Below are 19,401 nucleotides of genomic sequence, written 5' to 3' on the forward strand. Positions count from 1 at the left end.
AATACAAGAATGTATAAAAATTACAATAATTATAATTGTATGTGGCAAGTATCACAATCTTTATTATCAGTTTAAATAAATTAATGTTAATAATAGTAATAATAATATACGATTTTGTTTCCCAACTCGTCCCTCGGCACTCCTGAACCAACCGCTAATGTATATTTATTCTTATTTGTTTACTGCGCACTTCCTAGTAAGATGCTACTATTGTTTTATTCTGCAAACAAGATTGTTAGTAAGCGTTACCCAAATGGGTTTCGCTTACTATGTTCCTCTATTTTATTTTTACTCATTGTATTGATTCATACGTTTGTGTGTGTTTGTGTTTGAGTCCTGAGTTTTCTGCAATTTTATTCTTCATGTTAATTTGTATGCAATTTCATTCCGTTATTCCTCTCCCTTCTTCTTCTGACCTACGTAGCTCGCTCAGTCATTTAGTGTTAATAGCGTTCATAACATGAAACAACAAATAATCGGCCCTCGTATATTGTTGTTTTGTTATATATATATATATATATGTATTCCCACAACTTACAACTTACATAACTCTATACTGTGTATGGATCCTTATAGAACTAGCGACTTTCTGCCCTTACAACACTTGCTAGAAGCTCCGATCACTCGTCTTTCCGTAAACCGTCTTTGGTTGGCATACATGTAAAGAAATGTGAGAAGAAGAAATATCAACCCGAATGGAGTAAACTATATACTGTAATAATTACAGCCCCAATCACTAGATCGAGCAGTTTTGAGACGACTTTCAGCAGCATATTTGAGGAATAATGGGGCAATAAGTTGCTGGGATGTAATGGAAAGCATAAAGATCAAAATATAGCTTCATGATTATAGTTGAATGATAGGAAACCCTTTTTCAAAATTCTCGATTTATTTGACTAATAAATCACTTCATTCGAGACGTTTAGTAAGACATTTACTATCACTTAAACTAAGAAATAAAACGATATTTTGAGACTGATTCATCTAGAACACTGACTACATAAAGACCATTCGCAGAAAATCGTAATGTTTGTTGAAATATATTCAAAATTGCTGATAGAAAGTCCAGTTGTTTCCAGTGATCTCGGTTAATAGTTAATAGTGTTCGCGCCAGCGAATAGTATCGAATTATTTTCCGCGTCGAACAAATCAGAGTGTTCACCTAATTCTATTCCATCCAACCCCCTGCAATGCGATCCAGTTCTTGAAACTGCCGAAAACATCACCAGCGCTAATGATTCATAACATATTTAAGCTCCAACCATGTAACATTAAATGCAAGCTGCTAGAGCTTGGGAAGAACGAATCTGCGTCTGAGCATCTATCTAATGCAAGCAACTAACACATCGAAACAATGAACCATCGTGTGGATCGTTCCAACGTATGGTTTTTGCAAACTGCCAACGATCAACAATTTAAGTTGGCGATTTCTGCAATGGATTACCGAATTGAGCTCAAAGGTATTTTCATACTTCAGGGATTAATGGAACGCAGCATCACAAAAATCTCAAAACACCTCCAACAAGCAATTCCTCTTGCACGACTGCAAACATACGTCGACATGATCCACAATGCATACCGTCAGTGGCAGGAAACAAACAGAAAGATTGTACTAGTGTTATCAACAATTAGTTCCAAGGAAAGTAGTTTCCCTGTATTTTGTATTGACAACCATGAAGCTTCATCGGCAGCATAAACTGTAACCCGCCAGCCTGTCGAGCTTTCCGTTCACAACATGGGTGGTTTAAGCGCCACTCCCAAAGGGAGACCACCCAGCAGATTGCAGGATTGCCCGGCCTGAGACCTTCCTGAGGATCGGGTCGATGTTTCCCGGATACGGGGAGAATGCTGACTGGCTGTGGGAAAGATTCGCCCGAGAAGATTTCCCGCGAAGTCCCTAAAAATTACAGGTGCACAAGAACAACAATTTGTCCAGAACAGAAGTCACGTGAGCGGGGTTTACATCACGGGCCTAACCAGAACGATCTATCGTACCAACTGTTAAGATTCGAGAGACGCCAGAGATCAGAATCGGGCTGATCATCCCAGTAAACTACCAACGCGAACGGAACGACATGGAAACCCCCGAAAACGTTAAAACCTGAGAGCTTTTCCTAGTACGCTATCATAAGAAAACCATGAACACCCAATCAACGGTATTTATTTAGGGGAACATCACAATTGTTGCCCTTTACCTAAGCTCATCTCGACACCAAAGTTCCACTCGAATAAGCTTTTCCGATCGGTACATTCGTTTGTGTATTGTTTGCTCTCTACATGTCTGCTTGCCTAGGCCTTTATCTTCCCTTCCCTTTCCTCTCCTCCTTCCTCTCCTCTTTCCTATCCTTTAGTGTGCACTACCAATGCTATATCCCAGACGTGTGTTCAGCGTGTGTCCTCCTAACCATTCATGTTCTTCGGGTGCTTCGGGTTTTCACTGGTTAACCCATTCAGTGAGCCTCTCACGGACTTTCGTTCGGTCTCATGCGCATGGACGATACAATGAGAAATGGGTTACATGCATGTACTCACGTGAGAAATGGGTTACATGCATGTACTCACGATTGACTACCTAGGGTTTATGTCGCTACAGCTTGATGAGGAGACGGCGGCGCGCGGTTGACTCACTCACTCACTTACGATTGACTACCTAGGGTTTATGTCGCTACAGCTTGATGAGGAGACGGCGGCGCGCGGTACCGAAGCTGCGTACGCACTACTTCGGCCCAGAAACTATCGCGGATGCGATCATACGATGCTGATTGGTCTCACTCACCGGAAGCGCGGGCTTACGCGGGAACGCGGCACGTGCATTCGTTCGTCCGTACCCACGACCACGTGTTGCGTTGGTTGTTCGGTGTTCCGACAGATACCGATGACGGTTTCGTTTGGCCTGCCTGTCCAGGTCACATAGATTAACGGACGCGACCTCTTCCGACCACGTGTGCCTCGGGGATACTCCGAAGTCGACAGGTGGGGTCAAAAGCGGTTTCTCACGAAAGGTGTTGTGTCGGCAAATGGCTTTCGCTGCCACGAACCTCATGAACTTCTTAATCCACACACTTTGCCGCCCACTGCACTGCACTAGCTAGAGTTTGCCTAACTTGTCTCTGATTAAACACACAACGACACGATAAGAAAACTGACCATTCTTGCCTCTTTCACAAGTCGATTCGAATTCAACGATTCCAGCTAGGACATTCCTCAGTTAGCCGCTAGTACATAACTTTGCCCCGGAATCGTGGAATTGAACGAAGTCCAATTTCACGAACGCCAAAATTCTCGCAATTGTGCACCTGATTGTTAGGGCTTCGCAGTATCTCTTTCCAACGAGCTGTTCAAGCATCCAGACAATTTCTCTCCGAAATTCAGGGGAAGGGCGCAAAGCCGAACGAAAAAAAAGGTCAACGCATTTTAAATGGAAATTTGACGGGTCGATGTCCGCTTCTCGACGTGGTCGTGTCGGTACGCTCAACAGGCAGTTACATTTTATTTTGCGCTTGCATCTGAACGCAGGGAACTCATTTTGTATGACAAGTGTAACTCAACATGAGTGGGTATTCTTTGGCGGTGAACACATTTATGAATTTAATTGAAAAAACGAAACTTCATGCAATTTGATTAAATGAGTATATTGTATAAATATGAATTCTGAACTAACTAAATAAATAACTATCTATATGGAAAGCGTACTTGTTACAAAACAATGCACCACAACAGAAAGGATATCTAAAACAGGCATAACAACAAATGCCACACTACTTGTTGAAGCAGTCTTCGAACATCCGGACCAAATGAAAGAGAGAATCGTTAAGAGTAGGAAGCAATCTGGTCAGGTCGATCATGTGGCAACTCACCTAATTCCAGCAAGGTAAGAAAGCTTCTAGGAAAATATCAAACCAAGGCGGCCAATTTGGAGCCCATTTTAAAATCATCTGAGGAACAACCGAGGACAGATACAAACCTGTTAAAAATCGTTCCACATTACCGTAATGCACCGAAATCCGGACACTTAGTCCAAAAATTCGGACACTTTAAAATGTTGATTTATAAGCCCAAATACGATTCAAATGCCACGAAAATTTTATTAGGATCCTATGGTGTTGTCCATGTTCATCTAACATAATTATTGTGTTGCCAAGTGTCATATTTCATTGAAAATGGAACGGATTAAAAGACTGTCCGGTATTCGGAGAATTACGGTATCCGGTGAGGATTTCTCCAGTGGAGCAAGTTCAATTTGTCTCAAAGATGTGCAGTCCTATGAAATTTACATCTTCACCAAAGATTCCATTGAGAGATCCATTCGATAGCGCCAGCCTGATCATTTCTTCAAGGGATTCGTTGCATATACCTCCAAAGGATCAAGAAATTATGCCGCATACCGAAGTTGACGGTAAACCTAGTGCCATAACATCCATGCCTGATCAGCAAGAAACAATCTTAATCCCGACACCAACGAAACCTAGCCAGTATACCAAAATGAAGCTCGATCCGAGGGACGTTGTCCATGTTCCAAGGTCTACAGAGCTTACAACCAGAAAACTAAAGCTAACCACCGTGAAGAAGTTCGAATCAAAAGATTTCCGTATTCCAATTTGCAAGCTGTTTAATCCTTTCGAAACGATCAAGGCAAATCCGAAGCAATTTAAAGACGATCAAGCCAACGAACCGAAGTCCGTCGCAGCTTGTGAAATGCCGCATTCAATCGTGACGCCGATCGGAATCTGACCGGTCTCCAATGATATGCCGATGTCAGCCGGAAACCGTCTGGCGTTCAATTCATTCTTGATGTCAACTGAAATTCACTCAGTTACCAAGCCAGCACCAAAGCCGAAGGAGCCATCACCACAGGATCTTTTCATGGGACATCGTGCCCGCGGTACCAGGCCGAGGTGCGTGTATTGTGCACTCTCGCCTCGCAGTTATCCCAGAGAATACGTTCACCGCGTATCATACGACCCAGATGATCATCCAATGTGACGGGGGCGACCCCGACGTAGCGGTTAGCATCCATACCTCTCGTCAAAGCCACGAGTTTAAATCTCAACCCCGGACAAGTCACGAATGACCCAAGATCGTTAAAGCATCTGGTACTCTCTTCGGTCCCAAGCTAATCGATTCACCCCTCGAAACATAGGAAATTCCACTAACCCCTCATTTTATCTGTCAAACTTTCATAGCAAATCAAAAAAACATTCTAGAATTTTGACTAGAATGGGGTACGTTAATCGATTTGCTTGGGACCAATAGGCTAGTCAAGTAGTGAGCCAATTCCAAATCGATAGTTTCGTATTGATTGTTGATGGAACTCTGAACTAAGCTGTCTACTATACGATAATAATTATTCTTTTCCATCTGCACAACATTGCTGAAGACAGAAACCTTCTGTCTCTAGTTGATTTGTCAAGGTTTCGTAGCGTTGTTAGGAGCGATGATTATATCGTGAGTGTGGGATAACCAACAATCAATACGAAACTATCGATTTGAAATTGGCTCACTACTTGACTAGCCTATTGGTCCCAAGCAAACGATTAACGTATCCCATTCTAGTCGGCATTCTAGTACTACACTATGTTGATTTTTTGCAAATTTTGTTATGCTTCATTTTGGACCGAACGTTCTATAATGCTGCATTGGAACTTCATTCATAGTTTCATTAGTGAATTAGCATTGAAAACATGTTAATTTTCAAAATCATAGGAGTTGGCACTTTTGCCCCACCCGACCTTAGTTGGGTTGAAGAAGAAGTCAAATAAAGGTCCCCGAACTTGTATGAAGATCCTTGAAATTAAACAAAGTTTCCTTAACTTTTATGAAGTTCCCACTTCTTCAAAATTTTCCAGCATTTTTACAAAGTTCTCTAAATCTCTACAAAGTTTTCTTGTATTTCTACGATGCCCCTGAAGTTAAAGATCAATCTCTGAACGTCAATGAAGTTCTCCGAATTTCTACAAAATTAACTAAATTTTTATAAAGTTTGATGAATCTGAACTTCTACAAAATTATTTGCCCTTCGACGAAGCTCACTGATGTTCGACGAAGTTTGCTGAGCTTCTATCAAATTCACTGAGCTTCTAGTTAGTTAGTTTGATTTAGAAAATTGAATTACTTCCCGGCTCTCTCGGTTTGCCCGGTTCAGTGGTCACCCTGATACACACGGATATTGAAAAATAATAATAAAATAATATGATAATTTATGCAATATTAAAAACCTTTTAAAAATTTGGACAAATCTTTTTTTAAGGTTAAATTGGAGCGAATACAAATTTAATCTTATCAATGTCGATATTTGATCTCAGATTCAAGGACTGAATTCGGTATAAATTTCAGATTTTTTTCCACTCGAAAAAGAGAGGTAAAGGCGGGTTGTGTTTAGTTTGACGGAAATTCAATTTAGTTTTCCAATTTAATAGGAATTACAAATTGTCCTCCAAACAAACGCAAATGCAAATGGTCAACAAAACACAAAACTACTTACACGCCACGTTACTTACACCTCTGGAACTGCTGGTAGTACGATCCTCCGCCTCCTCTGCCCCCACCACCGCCGGCTCCGCCACCACTGACGGGTGGTGGTGAAGTTGGCGATTCGTCTGTGCTGCCACCCCGTGCAATGTTCCGCTCATCGAAATGCACCACTGTATTCCGTTCGCGATGTTCCCATCGCTCGTCCTGTTCCGATTCCGGATCGAAAACCAATGATCTCGGTGAGGTAGGTTCCCGGAATTTACCACCCTTCTTCTTATCGCCACCACCACCGCCCTCATAGTCACTCCCACCGCTTAGTATCCGATTGCCATCGGATGTTGTGTTGCTCATATCCAGCAGCAGTTTGGATACCTTCTTGCACTTGTTCATGTGCTTCTCGGCACGAGCCTTCTCTGTGTACGTCTTGAAGCATTTGTGACATTTGAACTTCTTCTCTACGATCTTCTTCTCCTTCATTGGTTTCAAGTTCTTCATGTGCTCAAATAGATGCTTCTTCAGTTCCTTCTTCAGCTGAAAGGGTTTCTTGCAAAACAGACATATCGTATAACGAACGGTAACATCCAACCCGGAACTGGCTTGGTCGTCGGCTGATTCGCCGGCTCGGTTAACCACTTCAATGTTTTCACATGCGTCCAGTTCCTCCAGGGACTCGGAATCCGAATCACTTTCCTGATCGAGGGCTTCTAGCTGTCGATCAATATCCTCAATACTACCTTGATACTGATGATGATGGTGGTGGTGATGATGACCAAGGGCAGCAGCGGCCGCTGCTGCACCCGTGCTACCAGCAGCAGCACCGCGAGATTCAATGGGCTCGCTCATTCCGCTGGAATCGTTGCCTCGGTTGGCAGTTACGAGTGCTGATTGCGACACGGAGAGATTCTGCAAGTGATAAAGATATTTTTTGAGTCAGTTGGATTAATTAGATATTGCTGAATTAGTTCATTAAAAAAATTGAAAGTGGATTTTAAAACAAGTTTTGACAGCTTAAGTCGCCGTTGTCTAATGAGCAGCGAACTGCAGGAATGCACTATACAATGTACAGTTTTGCAAACAATGCAACCATTGTTATACAAGAGGTTCGGAAGGTAAAGTAAACCCCGGAACAAATGAAGTGGAATGTTTATCATTTTGTCAAACATTTCCGCGCAAAATGATGTCATCTCACTTTGGGGCACGCACGATTCTTTCAGTACATCGCAGCCAGCAGAACCGACAGTAGAATAATTATTTCAAATACACTCTTCGATTCTTTAAATACGATTCATTCTGGTTTCCATAACATCAAGTATCATTTGTCATTCAAACCTAAAAGTGCGCGCTATTCGGAGTACTACCAAGGAAATGGTCAACATATGAGTAGAGCCACAACTTATCATGCAGCACATCAAATTACATGCTAATTCAAATAAAAGATCAATGGCATCCATATTGAGTGTCTTGGACATGTCCCGGAAACCGCCAGGGAACTGGCCAGAATCAGCTTTCAGCAATTTTTTGAAAGACTGTGAGTATATAGATTTTTTAAATCTTGGCTAGTGGTTGAACAACTATTTATTGATTTATTAGTATAACCAACAATCACTAACGATTTTAAATTGGCTCACTACTTGACTAGCCTATTGGTCCCAAGCAAATCGATTAACGGACCCCATTCTAGTATAAATTCCGGTAAAAAAAAAATAGATAAAATTAGGGGTTCGTAGATTTTCATATGTTTCGAGGGGTGCACCGATTAGCTTGGGATCGAAGGTAGTACCAGAGCTGAGCCAAAAAGTTGAGCTAGTTTCTTCGGGACCTTCTGGTCTTAGAGTTACCTCAATGGTATAACTTTGTTCTTTATTGGCAGAGTATGTATGAAGTTTGAGTAACTTCAGTAAAACGGTCGATTTTCAACTTTTTTCATAGTAGGCGGATTTTAGTAAAATTAGCGGCATTTTAAAGATCTCTATTATGACTACAGATTAGCAAAATTTCAATATATTTGGCTCATTGTATTTCAAGAAAATGTGTTTTATTTTTGTTAGGAAATCTAGTTTTTCTAAAATAGCTCTAACATCTTACACACTCATTCAAATAAGCCCAGTACTATACCGATAACCAATAAATGGTTGATGAGCCAGCAGCCGAAAATTTAGGAATCTATCTTTTTAACTTGTGTTCGTACAGGTGTTTTATTTCTGAAATACACGGACAGCTGTACGCTCAATTTTGAGATACGCTGTATATTTTTAATGCACTTAACACAATAGCATTGTTAGGGCAGGATCGTGGTTTTCCGGCGGGGTATTTCGGGATCACACACGAACACTAGTCGCCAAAAACGGAACGGCAAAGTTGGTGGAGTAGGCACTCAAGCTCACCAACACTTTATTTAATTTGAAAAATGATCTTTATTTCTTGGCGGTTGGAGCTTTACTATCTCATTTTTATTCCCTTACATTGTGTAACGTTGTGTTGGAAACATTTCATCTAAAAAACATGCATACAATATTTGCAGTGCAGTACTAGATCTGCCAGCACTGCCTGCCTTTATGGGCAATAATCAGTTGGAGAACTGTGATCTGGAAAAGATTGGATTGATCCATACCGATCGTGGAAAAATTATAAAAGTATTCTTTTGAACGATTGTTCCATATATAATATTAACTTTCGTTAACTTTTATAAAATTTTACGTCCTACAACTTTGCTCAATACAGTATTACAATTACAGTACAGTGTATCGCAGCGCCATCTTTGCAGCCAAAACTTGAACTATTTTTAATTCTAAGGATAGTTCAAAATAAATTCTTAATCAATTCTTTGGAGAGTTTCACGGGAATTCCGGGAAGAGCTCCAAGAGGACTTCGAAGATCATTCTAAGAAATTCCTGAAAAGAATTTCATGGACATATTTTCGGAAATTATGTTGGGTGGAACATCTAGAGAGATTTCAGGACAGTTTCTATGAGTAAGATTTCAGGACCATCCTGAAGTGAATGTCACTTCAACTCTAATTGGACTATTTTATACACTAAAGGGCGAACACGAAATTATTGCGACACATTCAACAGGGCATAACCATACAGGTAACTCTAAGACCACTGGGTCCCGAAGAAAATCATTATTATTTTTGGCTCACTCAGTACCAGAACAACGGTCCCAAGCAGTCCCAAGCTATTTCACTCACCCCTGCATGTTCTGCATGAATCCACACACCCCTGATGTTATCTGTCAAACTTTCATAGCGAATCAAAACAAACATAGTGTAGTAATAGAATTTCAACTAGAATAGGGTACTATAATCGTTTGCTTGGGACCAATAGGCTACTAAAGTGGTGAGCCAATTTAAAATCGTTAGTTTCGTATTGATTGTTGACATAACTTTTTTACCATTGGGTAAAAATCAACCAAATTTTGCACACTTTCTCATTGATGTGTATTGTGTACATGCTGTCAAACTCGAAGTCGTGTTTTTCGATTCAACGAAAATGGAGGTGAACCAACGCGAGCTGAGAGAACAAATTCTTTCCAAACACCTGGAATTTCCTGACCTGTCGCACCGGCAGTTGGGAAAAATGTTGAACATTCACCATTCAACCGTCTCCAGAGTGTTGAAGCGGTTCCAAAGGAGCTGGAAGAAAACCGGGACCGGAGAACAAAAAGACGGAGGGAAAGGTGAAGCGGATGATTGAAGCAAATCCCAACGTCTCAAGCCGTGATTTGGCTAAAAAGATCGGCATGTCGCAGAGCTACGTCCAGAATGCAAAGAAGAGAGCTGGACTACATACATACAAGGTACAGAACTTCCCAAACCGCGATGAGCGGCAACAATCGACGGCTAAAACTCGGGCACGGAAGCTCTACGAGAAGATGCTGACAAAATATGGCTGCTGTGTGATGGACGACGAAACGTATATAAAAGCCGATTTTAAGCAAATTCCGGGGTTGGAGTTTTTCACCGGCAAGAGCAAGTTCGATGTGGACGACAAATGTAAGAAGAAGAAAATGTCGAAGTTCGCCTCCAAATATCTCATTTGGCAGGCCATCTGCTCTTGCGGGCTGAGGAGTGAGCCTTTCGTGACAAAGGACACAGTAAATGGCGAGATCTACAAATCTGAGTGCCTCGAGAAGCGCCTTTTGCCGTTCTTGCAGCAGCACGACGAAGCTCCGCTATTTTGGCCAGATTTGGCATCATGCCACTATTCTAAAAGTGTCCTGGAGTGGTATGAGGCCAATTCTGTCCATTTTGTTTCAAAGGACATGAATCCGCCAAACTGTCCGGAGCTGCGCCCGGTGGAGCAGTACTGGGCAATAATGAAGCGGGAACTTCGGAAGAGCAAGAAGACAGTCAAAGACGAGAAGGACATGTTAAGAAAATGGAAAATAAAACTGAGAAACTGGTACCGGATGACACTGTAAAGACTTTGATGGAGGGCATCAAGCGAAAATGCGTTCAATTTTACACTCAAGGCTCCATCGATTAACTTTTCTTTTGATTTTTGAAGTAAATATATGTATAAAACTACCCTAAAATTTTGGTTTGATTCTAAACATTATAAAAAAAATGGGCATGACATTTTCGGTGTCGCAATAATTTCGTGTTCGCCCTTTATTATGGAGACACATTTGAGTTATTTCTTATCGGAATTATAGAGAGTTTGTAGAGATTTGAAGGATCAATATGAATAATAGGATGATTATTGATCATTTTAGATGGTCAAGTTTTGAACCCACCACAGCATGCTTTTGGCGTTACTGTATATGGACGATCAAATGTAAAATACTGTGGTAGCCACAGCATAGTTCTGTCAAAACCAGGATTGCCAAAAGATCCATCAAGAGTCATCAATAAGCTGAACTCCAGCATATTTTGATGTTGATACATTTTGCTCTCACTGAGCTATGCTTGATGCTCAAGCTGGGCTCTTGCCAACCCGTTATGCTTATAGTCGCTATATTTATAGTCTGGCGGATAAAATCTCGGGAACCAATTGAGCTGTAAAATAGCAGAACCAACAACAGAAATGAGCACATCAGCTATTGCGAAGAAAACTTCGGAAACCCTTTTCTCGTGATTCAAGGCTCGCTCACGCAAACTAACACCATCTTTGGGTTGAGGAAAGTTTCCCCTATTCGATGATGCCGGTAATTTGCGTTCGATTTGTAAGGAAAGAATAATCAACGTTTTGTTTATAAAAGTTGATAGTACCTTTTCAATTGTTGGTCCAAAATATATTGAATTGGTTCCGCTTTTTGATAAATCGAAATTCTATCCACCAGACTATGTATATAGCGACTATAGTATTGCTGAGAGGGTGTAAATCAGTGCTGAGATTTGTCATTGTCATTGACAGACTTTCGCGCGATATTAACAAAATTGTCCGTCACATAGTCACTGACTTTCGTCAAAATCTCATTCATTTTTTCGTCAATGACAAAGATTCACCTGGTAACAAAAAGTGTAATTTAGTACATTCTGTGTCACATTATTGTTATCCAAGTAGCTCAGGACGTAGATACTTGTTCATTAAAATTTATCCATGTAGGGTAAACGCTCCTATAGTTGCGGTACGTTAGAAGCGTTAGGTTCCTATAGTTGTGTATGGAGACTCCATACACAACTATAGGAACCTAACGCTTCTAACGTACCGCAACTATAGGAGCGTTTCCCCTAATTGTTTTGCTCAAGTTATTTAATTTCGTTACAAATTTAGCTAATAAACAAATCTGCACATGTTCGTCACTGACACCATTGTCATTGACAATTGACATGGTTTGCCTTGACTATGACTGTTAGCTCAAATGAGTGACCAAAGCAGAATTGTCAATATCACCGTGTACTGTCGAGATTTTGCAGCACTGGTGTAAATCGACTCTGAATACCGAGCAGAAATTTTAACTTCGTGATGCGCTCGCGCAAAGCAGTAAACTTGGAGTTTCGTGATGTATTCGTAGAGAGCTTGGCTCTTGATGGCTTCTCCCAGTGCGCGCATGAATGAATGATTTTGTATTGTATTCGAGAAAGAAGTGCACAACCAAGAAATGAAAAAAAAACATTGACCTTTCTGACGTTTATAACACGCACACTTGCGTAATCTCATTTCCAAGCGCGAAGTTTGTTATCCTCACTTTCACTTCAGCCAAAATAAAAAATGGTTTGTTATTGTTATCTTCACTTTCGGACCAGCAATACTCGACTCGTGCGCATAGAATGGACTATGCATATATTCCGTAACTCCAAAGTTGCAATTGCATTCGTAGGGTAACTGTCTATATTCTCGGCAAACGCCCCGAAGTTCAAAATGTTGTTTGGTAAGCAGAGCCGATGTACTGCGGCGTCCACCGATTTTGTTTTGCAAGCCAATGAAAAATTGCTTGAAAATTCTCTCAAGTGTAAAATTGTTTTTGCTATTCCTCAGTTGAATCCCGCCTGCGCTGAGGGGTGTGTTCGAGCCCCCATGACTCTAATAAAGTTTGATTCGTACCTGTTTCGCCAAAGTATGTTTTATTGAAATTGAAATCCCGACTGAGTCATAAAAACTGTGCTGTTTCATATGCTTTCATCGCGTGGCTCGTTGGTTTCTACTATTGAGCTTACAAATAAAAATATTACGAAAAAGAATTTCTGATTTCTAAGAGATAACAATTTTTGGCAATGGAACAGAAGAGTAAGTACTTTTGTAGCTTCTGAATGTTTGGCTCCCGTTTGACAGTTTACACTGGCTCCCAGTTGACAAGCACATTGGTTGAGTCCGCTGTACTCAGATGTAAATCACGCCTCACTCAAGAACGAATCCCACATCACTCATCGTGATGCGTGTTTGAGGAAGCCCAGCTTGAGCATCAATCTGAGCTCGAGCTCTTTTGCGCTCATTGGATTTGACATCATTGCGCTTTATTTGTGAGGGATGAACTAGCTCATGATGAATGAGCATCTATATGGCATAATCTGAGTTCGAGGAGTTAAGGCAAGCCTGGTCAAAACCTCAGCATTTTCATTGATCCATTGTTATGTTCCAAAAAATTTCAATCCTCTGTATAGAAAGCTGACTCAGCCAAATAGATAGGTAGCGTTCTCTGCAAAGTTGCTTCTGACAATATTTTCTAAATATACCAAATCTTTAAGAGCTGGTGAAATTTAGTGAAATTTCCCGGAACATGGTTTATAAATCGAGATTTCAAGATTTGAAGATATCTGCTTCATGCAGGACTGAAGTCCAAGAGTATTCTCAATAAGAATTTACGTACAATGTTCTAAATTTTAATGTTTAAAGATACCTAGCCGACACTGTCGACGTGTTTGAAGTTGTTTTGATGAGGCGTGCTTCATTTTTTGAAATGAATAGAGATTTTTGAAGCTAGTAATCAAACAATAACTGCGATGAGACAATCGTACTTATATTTTTATTGATTAAATTTTTAATGTTGATGATAAAAATCCCGAAGGATTGTAGAAGGGGTGAAATCCAAAATATCCGCATTAGGTGTAATTGTCCCTGTAGATGGTACTGAATACTTCTGAATACACACTAATCCTCAAGTACCATTAATGAGTAAAAAGTACCTATTTTGAAGAACAGTGGCTTAACTCATGAAATGAGTAAAAGTAACTTTACTCATTAACGAGTACTTCATAAAATGGATCATTTTGAATCATCGTACTTTTTCGGTAATGTGTTAAAATTACCAATGTCTTAGAAAAAAATCTTTATAGAGTTCATTACCATCAATCATAAATACGTCAAAATACAACTTAAAATGGATTAGGTTAGTTTATGAAAGAGACTTTCCCGGCCATTAGCTGGTTGGTCTCTGGAGATTCAATTCAATTTCTTAATTGATAATAAAACATTGTTTATTTAGTGGATGATTAAAATGTAACCAACAAACAAAATTCAGTCTGCATTGTCAGCTTTGAAGGATTCCAGAAACATAACGCTCCATCGGTTAACCGATTGTCTTGCGCTATATTTCATAGTTTTGAAGCTTACAATATCAACACAATTTTTGAATTTTTTGTAGTTGTGGTGAAGCTGGCGCATTAAATACTGAAAAGTATTAAAAAACGTCAAGCACTTGATGGCAATCGAAACCAACAGCTTTACTTCCCTTCCGAAGGAAGACGTGACCAAAGATTCTTATGCCTCAGAAAAATCCCACCGACCTCGGCTGGGATTGAACCCAGACCGATTGGGGTGAGAAATATGACATCCAGCACTTTGTCGATTTGTTTACTCCCCTCTTTGTGTCACGCTTTTTCCCATCACTCAAAAAATTCGACACATGTTTATTGAAGAATTTCCACGTGAAATTCCACATGATTTGTATGTGACCACACATAAACAGAATCCACTCAGAAGTACACATGAAATTTATGTGTACACATATTGGGTCTGACATCCCTAATAAAAATAACTATAAAAGAGAGCTTAACGACGTGTTCGAGGTATTGGAAGATTGCCGTAAAAGCTCAATGTAGATGTCGCCACTGCATGATGATGATAATGTTGACAGACTGCATATAACATTCGTGAAAATTAGCATTAAATCATAATTATCATCAAGCCTGCGTAAAATCCTTCCAATATAACATTCGAATTGAAGATCAGACTGATGTGCATCTTTGACTTTTCCAGATGAACTTTCATAAGAAATATTCATTTCATTTCACAGCTCCATCAATGCTGCATCGTACATATGATGTAAACAAAAGTAAATTGCTCAATTATTCAAAATAAAGATGATTTGTCATCTTGTTATTACTTTATAAACCATCAAGCACCATTTTATAGTATGGTGCGTGTCGTTGCGTTTTCCGTCGCAAATTGTGAGTATCAATATGTTTACCTAAAAAAGGCTAAAATGAAAATTTATTGAATATTGGCGTCCTATACAACCATTTCTCTATTATCACCAGCATGATACAATCTTTCCTAAATAAATTCACTTAATTTCCACTTTCATCCTAGTGGAAATCGCACATATTCACCATTTTCCGGAAAATGCAGCTGCGCAGGAGGTAACCCCTTAGATGTGGGTGCAAACTTGTTATGCATAATTTTCCATGAAAACATCTCCGATCCATACCGAAATAATAACAGTTAGTTTGCAAACACGTTTTCTTACACGATTCAAGCAAAAATATCCGCTGGAAATTATTAGTTTTTCTTTATGTACCGATTTGCCCCAAAAATCATCTGTTTTACTTGGATAATTTGGAAACTATCCTCCTTCTAGTAGTTCTCACTTCAAAATGTAGGTGGCGAAAATTTGGAAAAGTTTCACTGCAAGACGCCAATTTGTGAAAAATTTACACATCCGGGATACACACGGCCAACCAGAACAACGCAGTGACTGAATTCAATTGACTCAGAACATTTTCTTGCCATACGTTTTACTCATATTTATAAAAAACTTCAGCTATAGTAGAATGTAAGTGAAATTTATAGGTCACTAGTGGCGGGAAATAGTACTAGTCGATGGTGATAAATTTATGACAGCCGGCTCAAATTCTAGAGATTGAATGATAATTTATTGAAAAAAAGTTCAAAATAGTGAGATACGATCATTATTATGAATGATACATGTAGGAAATTTGTCGAATAATGTAATGTTATGTTAATTTTCATTACAATGTCGTTGAAAGTTAATGAAAATGCGTTTTTAGATGCACCGATATTATTCAAGTTATGTTTTGTATGACTGCAGATTTACATCCCGAAATTGACGTCCACGTCTGCTGGATATACTGGATGTTGGGACTTCATGCTAGCGGATTTAAAAACCTAGCATATTGTGTGCCTGGGCTACACCAGTAGATCAGCAGCAAAGCAAGAATTGACGGGAATGGGTTTGTGCTGCAAAGTTCCCATGCCGTGGAGCGGCCACCTGAAATTAATCTCAAATTACCAAACGACAACAAACTTTAGGACTTATATTCTAAACAGTCTTCTTCAACAAAATGATGGAGCATATTCGCTCAGTCCCTATTCCGTAAACAGTGGCAACCTTTCTCCACTGCGAATATTTGTTGCTCCCCGAGTTCGGAACCCGAAAAAGTGGAAATTTGTCCTCGTTGCATCCCGGGATAATGCATCGAACCTGCAACAACAAAGAAAATGTGGTGGAGCTTGCGTTTACGTAGTCTAAAAAACAACTTTTTTCCTGATTGCAAGAAATTATAATATTGAAACCACTTACCATTTTGTAGAAGACTACTTTTCCTATAATTTGATAAGCTTTTTAATCACCAAAACTTACAGAAAAAGGCAAATTTTCAATTTCAAAACTGAAAATGTTTGACAGCTGTTTGCATTTGTTATCACCATTACGACAACAGCCGGTGGCTGATTGAATTTCACTATGGGTAACTGCAGGTTTTTCCAAATATGAGTAAATTTCGTATGGAAAGAAAATGCTCTGAGCCAATTGAATTCAGTCGCTGAGTTGTTCTGGTTTGCCGTGCAGTTAATTTGTGGTATTTGTTTATTAGGGATCATTTATTGATCACATTGCAAAAATTCATGTGTGGATACATAAAAACAATCTTTGAAATCAAGAGCAAATTTTCATTACGTCGAATGTAACAAAGGTAAACAAAGTCGAGCTATCAGTGTCAATCGATTCTCCTGCTATTACACTATATACTGTCCGAATATAGGATCAAATCCCATTTTTAAATTTATTTACCAGTCAAATTGCTTTTTGACGTAATCACCTTCCGATCAAAATAGTTTTCGATGTTACTTAAGTCACCCAATTTCTATGGAGATGCCGTTTGACTTAAGTAACAGCGCTGAGAAACCCGTGAAAAGTGTACGTTCGTCGTTTCGCTTTCTCATTATTAAAGTGAATAAATCGAACTGTTTGTTGCTAAGATGATTTCGGTGGTCCTAAAATGATGAATGGGCTGCACGTAAGGAGACGTAATTGATAATTCTCCCGAATATCCTGGTAAATACACTTTGACTTAAGTAACAATAGGGGCCACCAAACGACGTATAATAACTTTTGACTCAAAAACCAGTATTTTTTAGCATGAAAGCTAGCGATTTGCATTTGTATGATTAAAACCCTGCTAAATATGTTAAACATTGCTATCACTATGAGATTATATGTGTTTACTTGGAAATAGGAATAACTTTTCGGTCATCAAAACAAAACCTTATTTTTCTCGGATTGGTGCGAATGTTACTTACGACATAATGAAAATTTGCTCTTGAAATGTTCTTAGTGCATACCTATTACATGAACTGTCACATATTCTAGGACCCCTCCCCAAAGAGTGGACGTCATATTTAAATTGCCCCTAATGTAGTTTTGGTTTTTAGTGATGTAGCTACATTGCCATATACCGAAATAATTCAGGGTGCGGATATCGGTTGCACCTTTGTTTACAAACAAGCTGTCAATGATTCGCATTTATTGCTGCTTGCACTACACCGCAAAAACGAAAACGACATAACACCACAATAGAAGGTGGCTACAGTGAACTGTCACCTTAGCAGTCCCCTGAAGAAAATTGAACACAAATCAAGACATCGCTCGAGGCTACTTGGATATTTCTACATGATAATAGAACCCTCACTATGTCATCAATTAAAACAGGTCAAAACATTGGTTTGTGGATGGCTGCTTTGAGAAGAAAAAAAAATGATCACACTCATAAACATTGTTCAAAATCATAATAAATGGTTGATGAGGATTTTGGATTTTTAAGGTCCAAATAAGAAAAGAAAAAAAAAGTTAAGTCTTTGTTTAGTTCGGCAATGAACTTTTATGATTTCAATGACAACTCAATGACTCATTGCAAAAAAAAAAACACGACGTAAAATTAATTGGTTTAAAAATAAGTCACAGGTTACTGATATTATTTTTAATTTTTCCTAATTAACTTTCTTCTACGTGCACATCAATATTGCGTTAAAGTCATTCAAGTGCAGTTTTTCTTCATGAAACTAGTAGAAATTATTAACACAGTAAACATTTTAAATCAATTCACGCATAAATCATACAGCTGAAAAAATTATAGATGTTGCGCGTGATTAGAAAAAAAAAAAAAATTACAAATAATCATCACTGATTTTATAAAATAAATTTGATTTATAGCCAAAACCAAAACAAAAACAAAAACACCCACCGATTGGAAAAGCTTTACTCAAGAATAATAAAACTACAGCGAAAATAATTGAAATGACTGCACCTATAAAAGAAAAAAAATATCTCCGCAGCCATTTATATTTTCCTTTGCCTCTTTATGAATGGAGAAAATTTTGGTCGGCAAATTTCGGTACATTTGTCCTTACCTATTTAGAAGTTATTTCAACGACTCAAACAGTCCAAATTTTGCTCCTTGCGGTAGTTAGCCGAAAAATCACTTTTATTTCAACTAAATACACCACTTTACGATAAATTTTGCTTAGATTTTATCCACACGTAGAATTTTCATCTATCTTCACTATCGAGACACTGAGTTCTTTACTTAAACTTTTGCTGTATGTGGCGAGCGCACCGAATGTCGTCTCCCGTCGTCAAAGATGACGCATCTAGGTAACATTATTTTAAACTTTCCTTGTATTGTGACTTGTTGACAGAACATCGGAATGATGATATCATCGCACACTTCGATAGTCTGGTATTGCTATTTAAAATCGTTTATTCCTAAAGATACACATTTCAAGTAGTTTTTAACCGACGCGTAACTCAGTTAGACAGAATGTGTTTACTTCATGTTTTACTACTGTGTTTCAAGTTTCTTCGACTTTTTGGGAATTAAATTGCAAATAAATCGATTCTGTTGAAAGTTGCATCGAAATTTGCATACATGTTTTATACTCACTTAAATTGTATTGCCAATTTAATTTTTAACACAGTTTAATTTTTGCTCTGTATTTTATTTTGCAGAAATTCTGTAGAAATGGTCAATTC

The 19,401-nt window shown here is 39.0% G+C and overlaps 1 protein-coding gene across 2 annotated transcripts; it reads right to left on the reverse strand.

Moving 5' to 3' along the window:
* Positions 1-402: 402 nt before the first annotated feature.
* LOC135704001 (uncharacterized) lies at positions 403-18,956 on the reverse strand. 2 transcript variants are annotated; one of them, XM_065225364.1, is made up of 3 exons: positions 18,780-18,956; positions 6,498-7,374; positions 403-643 (listed from the first exon to the last, which is right to left on the reverse strand). In XM_065225364.1, the coding sequence occupies exons 2-3, from the start codon at positions 7,312-7,314 to the stop codon at positions 621-623; spliced, it is 840 nt and encodes a 279-aa protein (XP_065081436.1). In that variant the 5' UTR covers positions 7,315-7,374; positions 18,780-18,956; the 3' UTR covers positions 403-620. The 2 variants fall into 2 exon arrangements, with proteins under 2 accessions (XP_065081436.1, XP_065081437.1); XM_065225365.1 differs by having other exon boundaries at positions 6,482-7,374; positions 18,780-18,955.
* Positions 18,957-19,401: the final 445 nt, after the last annotated feature.

The sequence above is a fragment of the Ochlerotatus camptorhynchus genome, unplaced genomic scaffold, assembly GCF_037179485.1.
Source record: "Ochlerotatus camptorhynchus isolate MF236.1 unplaced genomic scaffold, CSIRO-AGI_Acam_v1.1 ptg000228l, whole genome shotgun sequence".
Lineage (NCBI taxonomy): Eukaryota > Metazoa > Arthropoda > Insecta > Diptera > Culicidae > Ochlerotatus > Ochlerotatus camptorhynchus.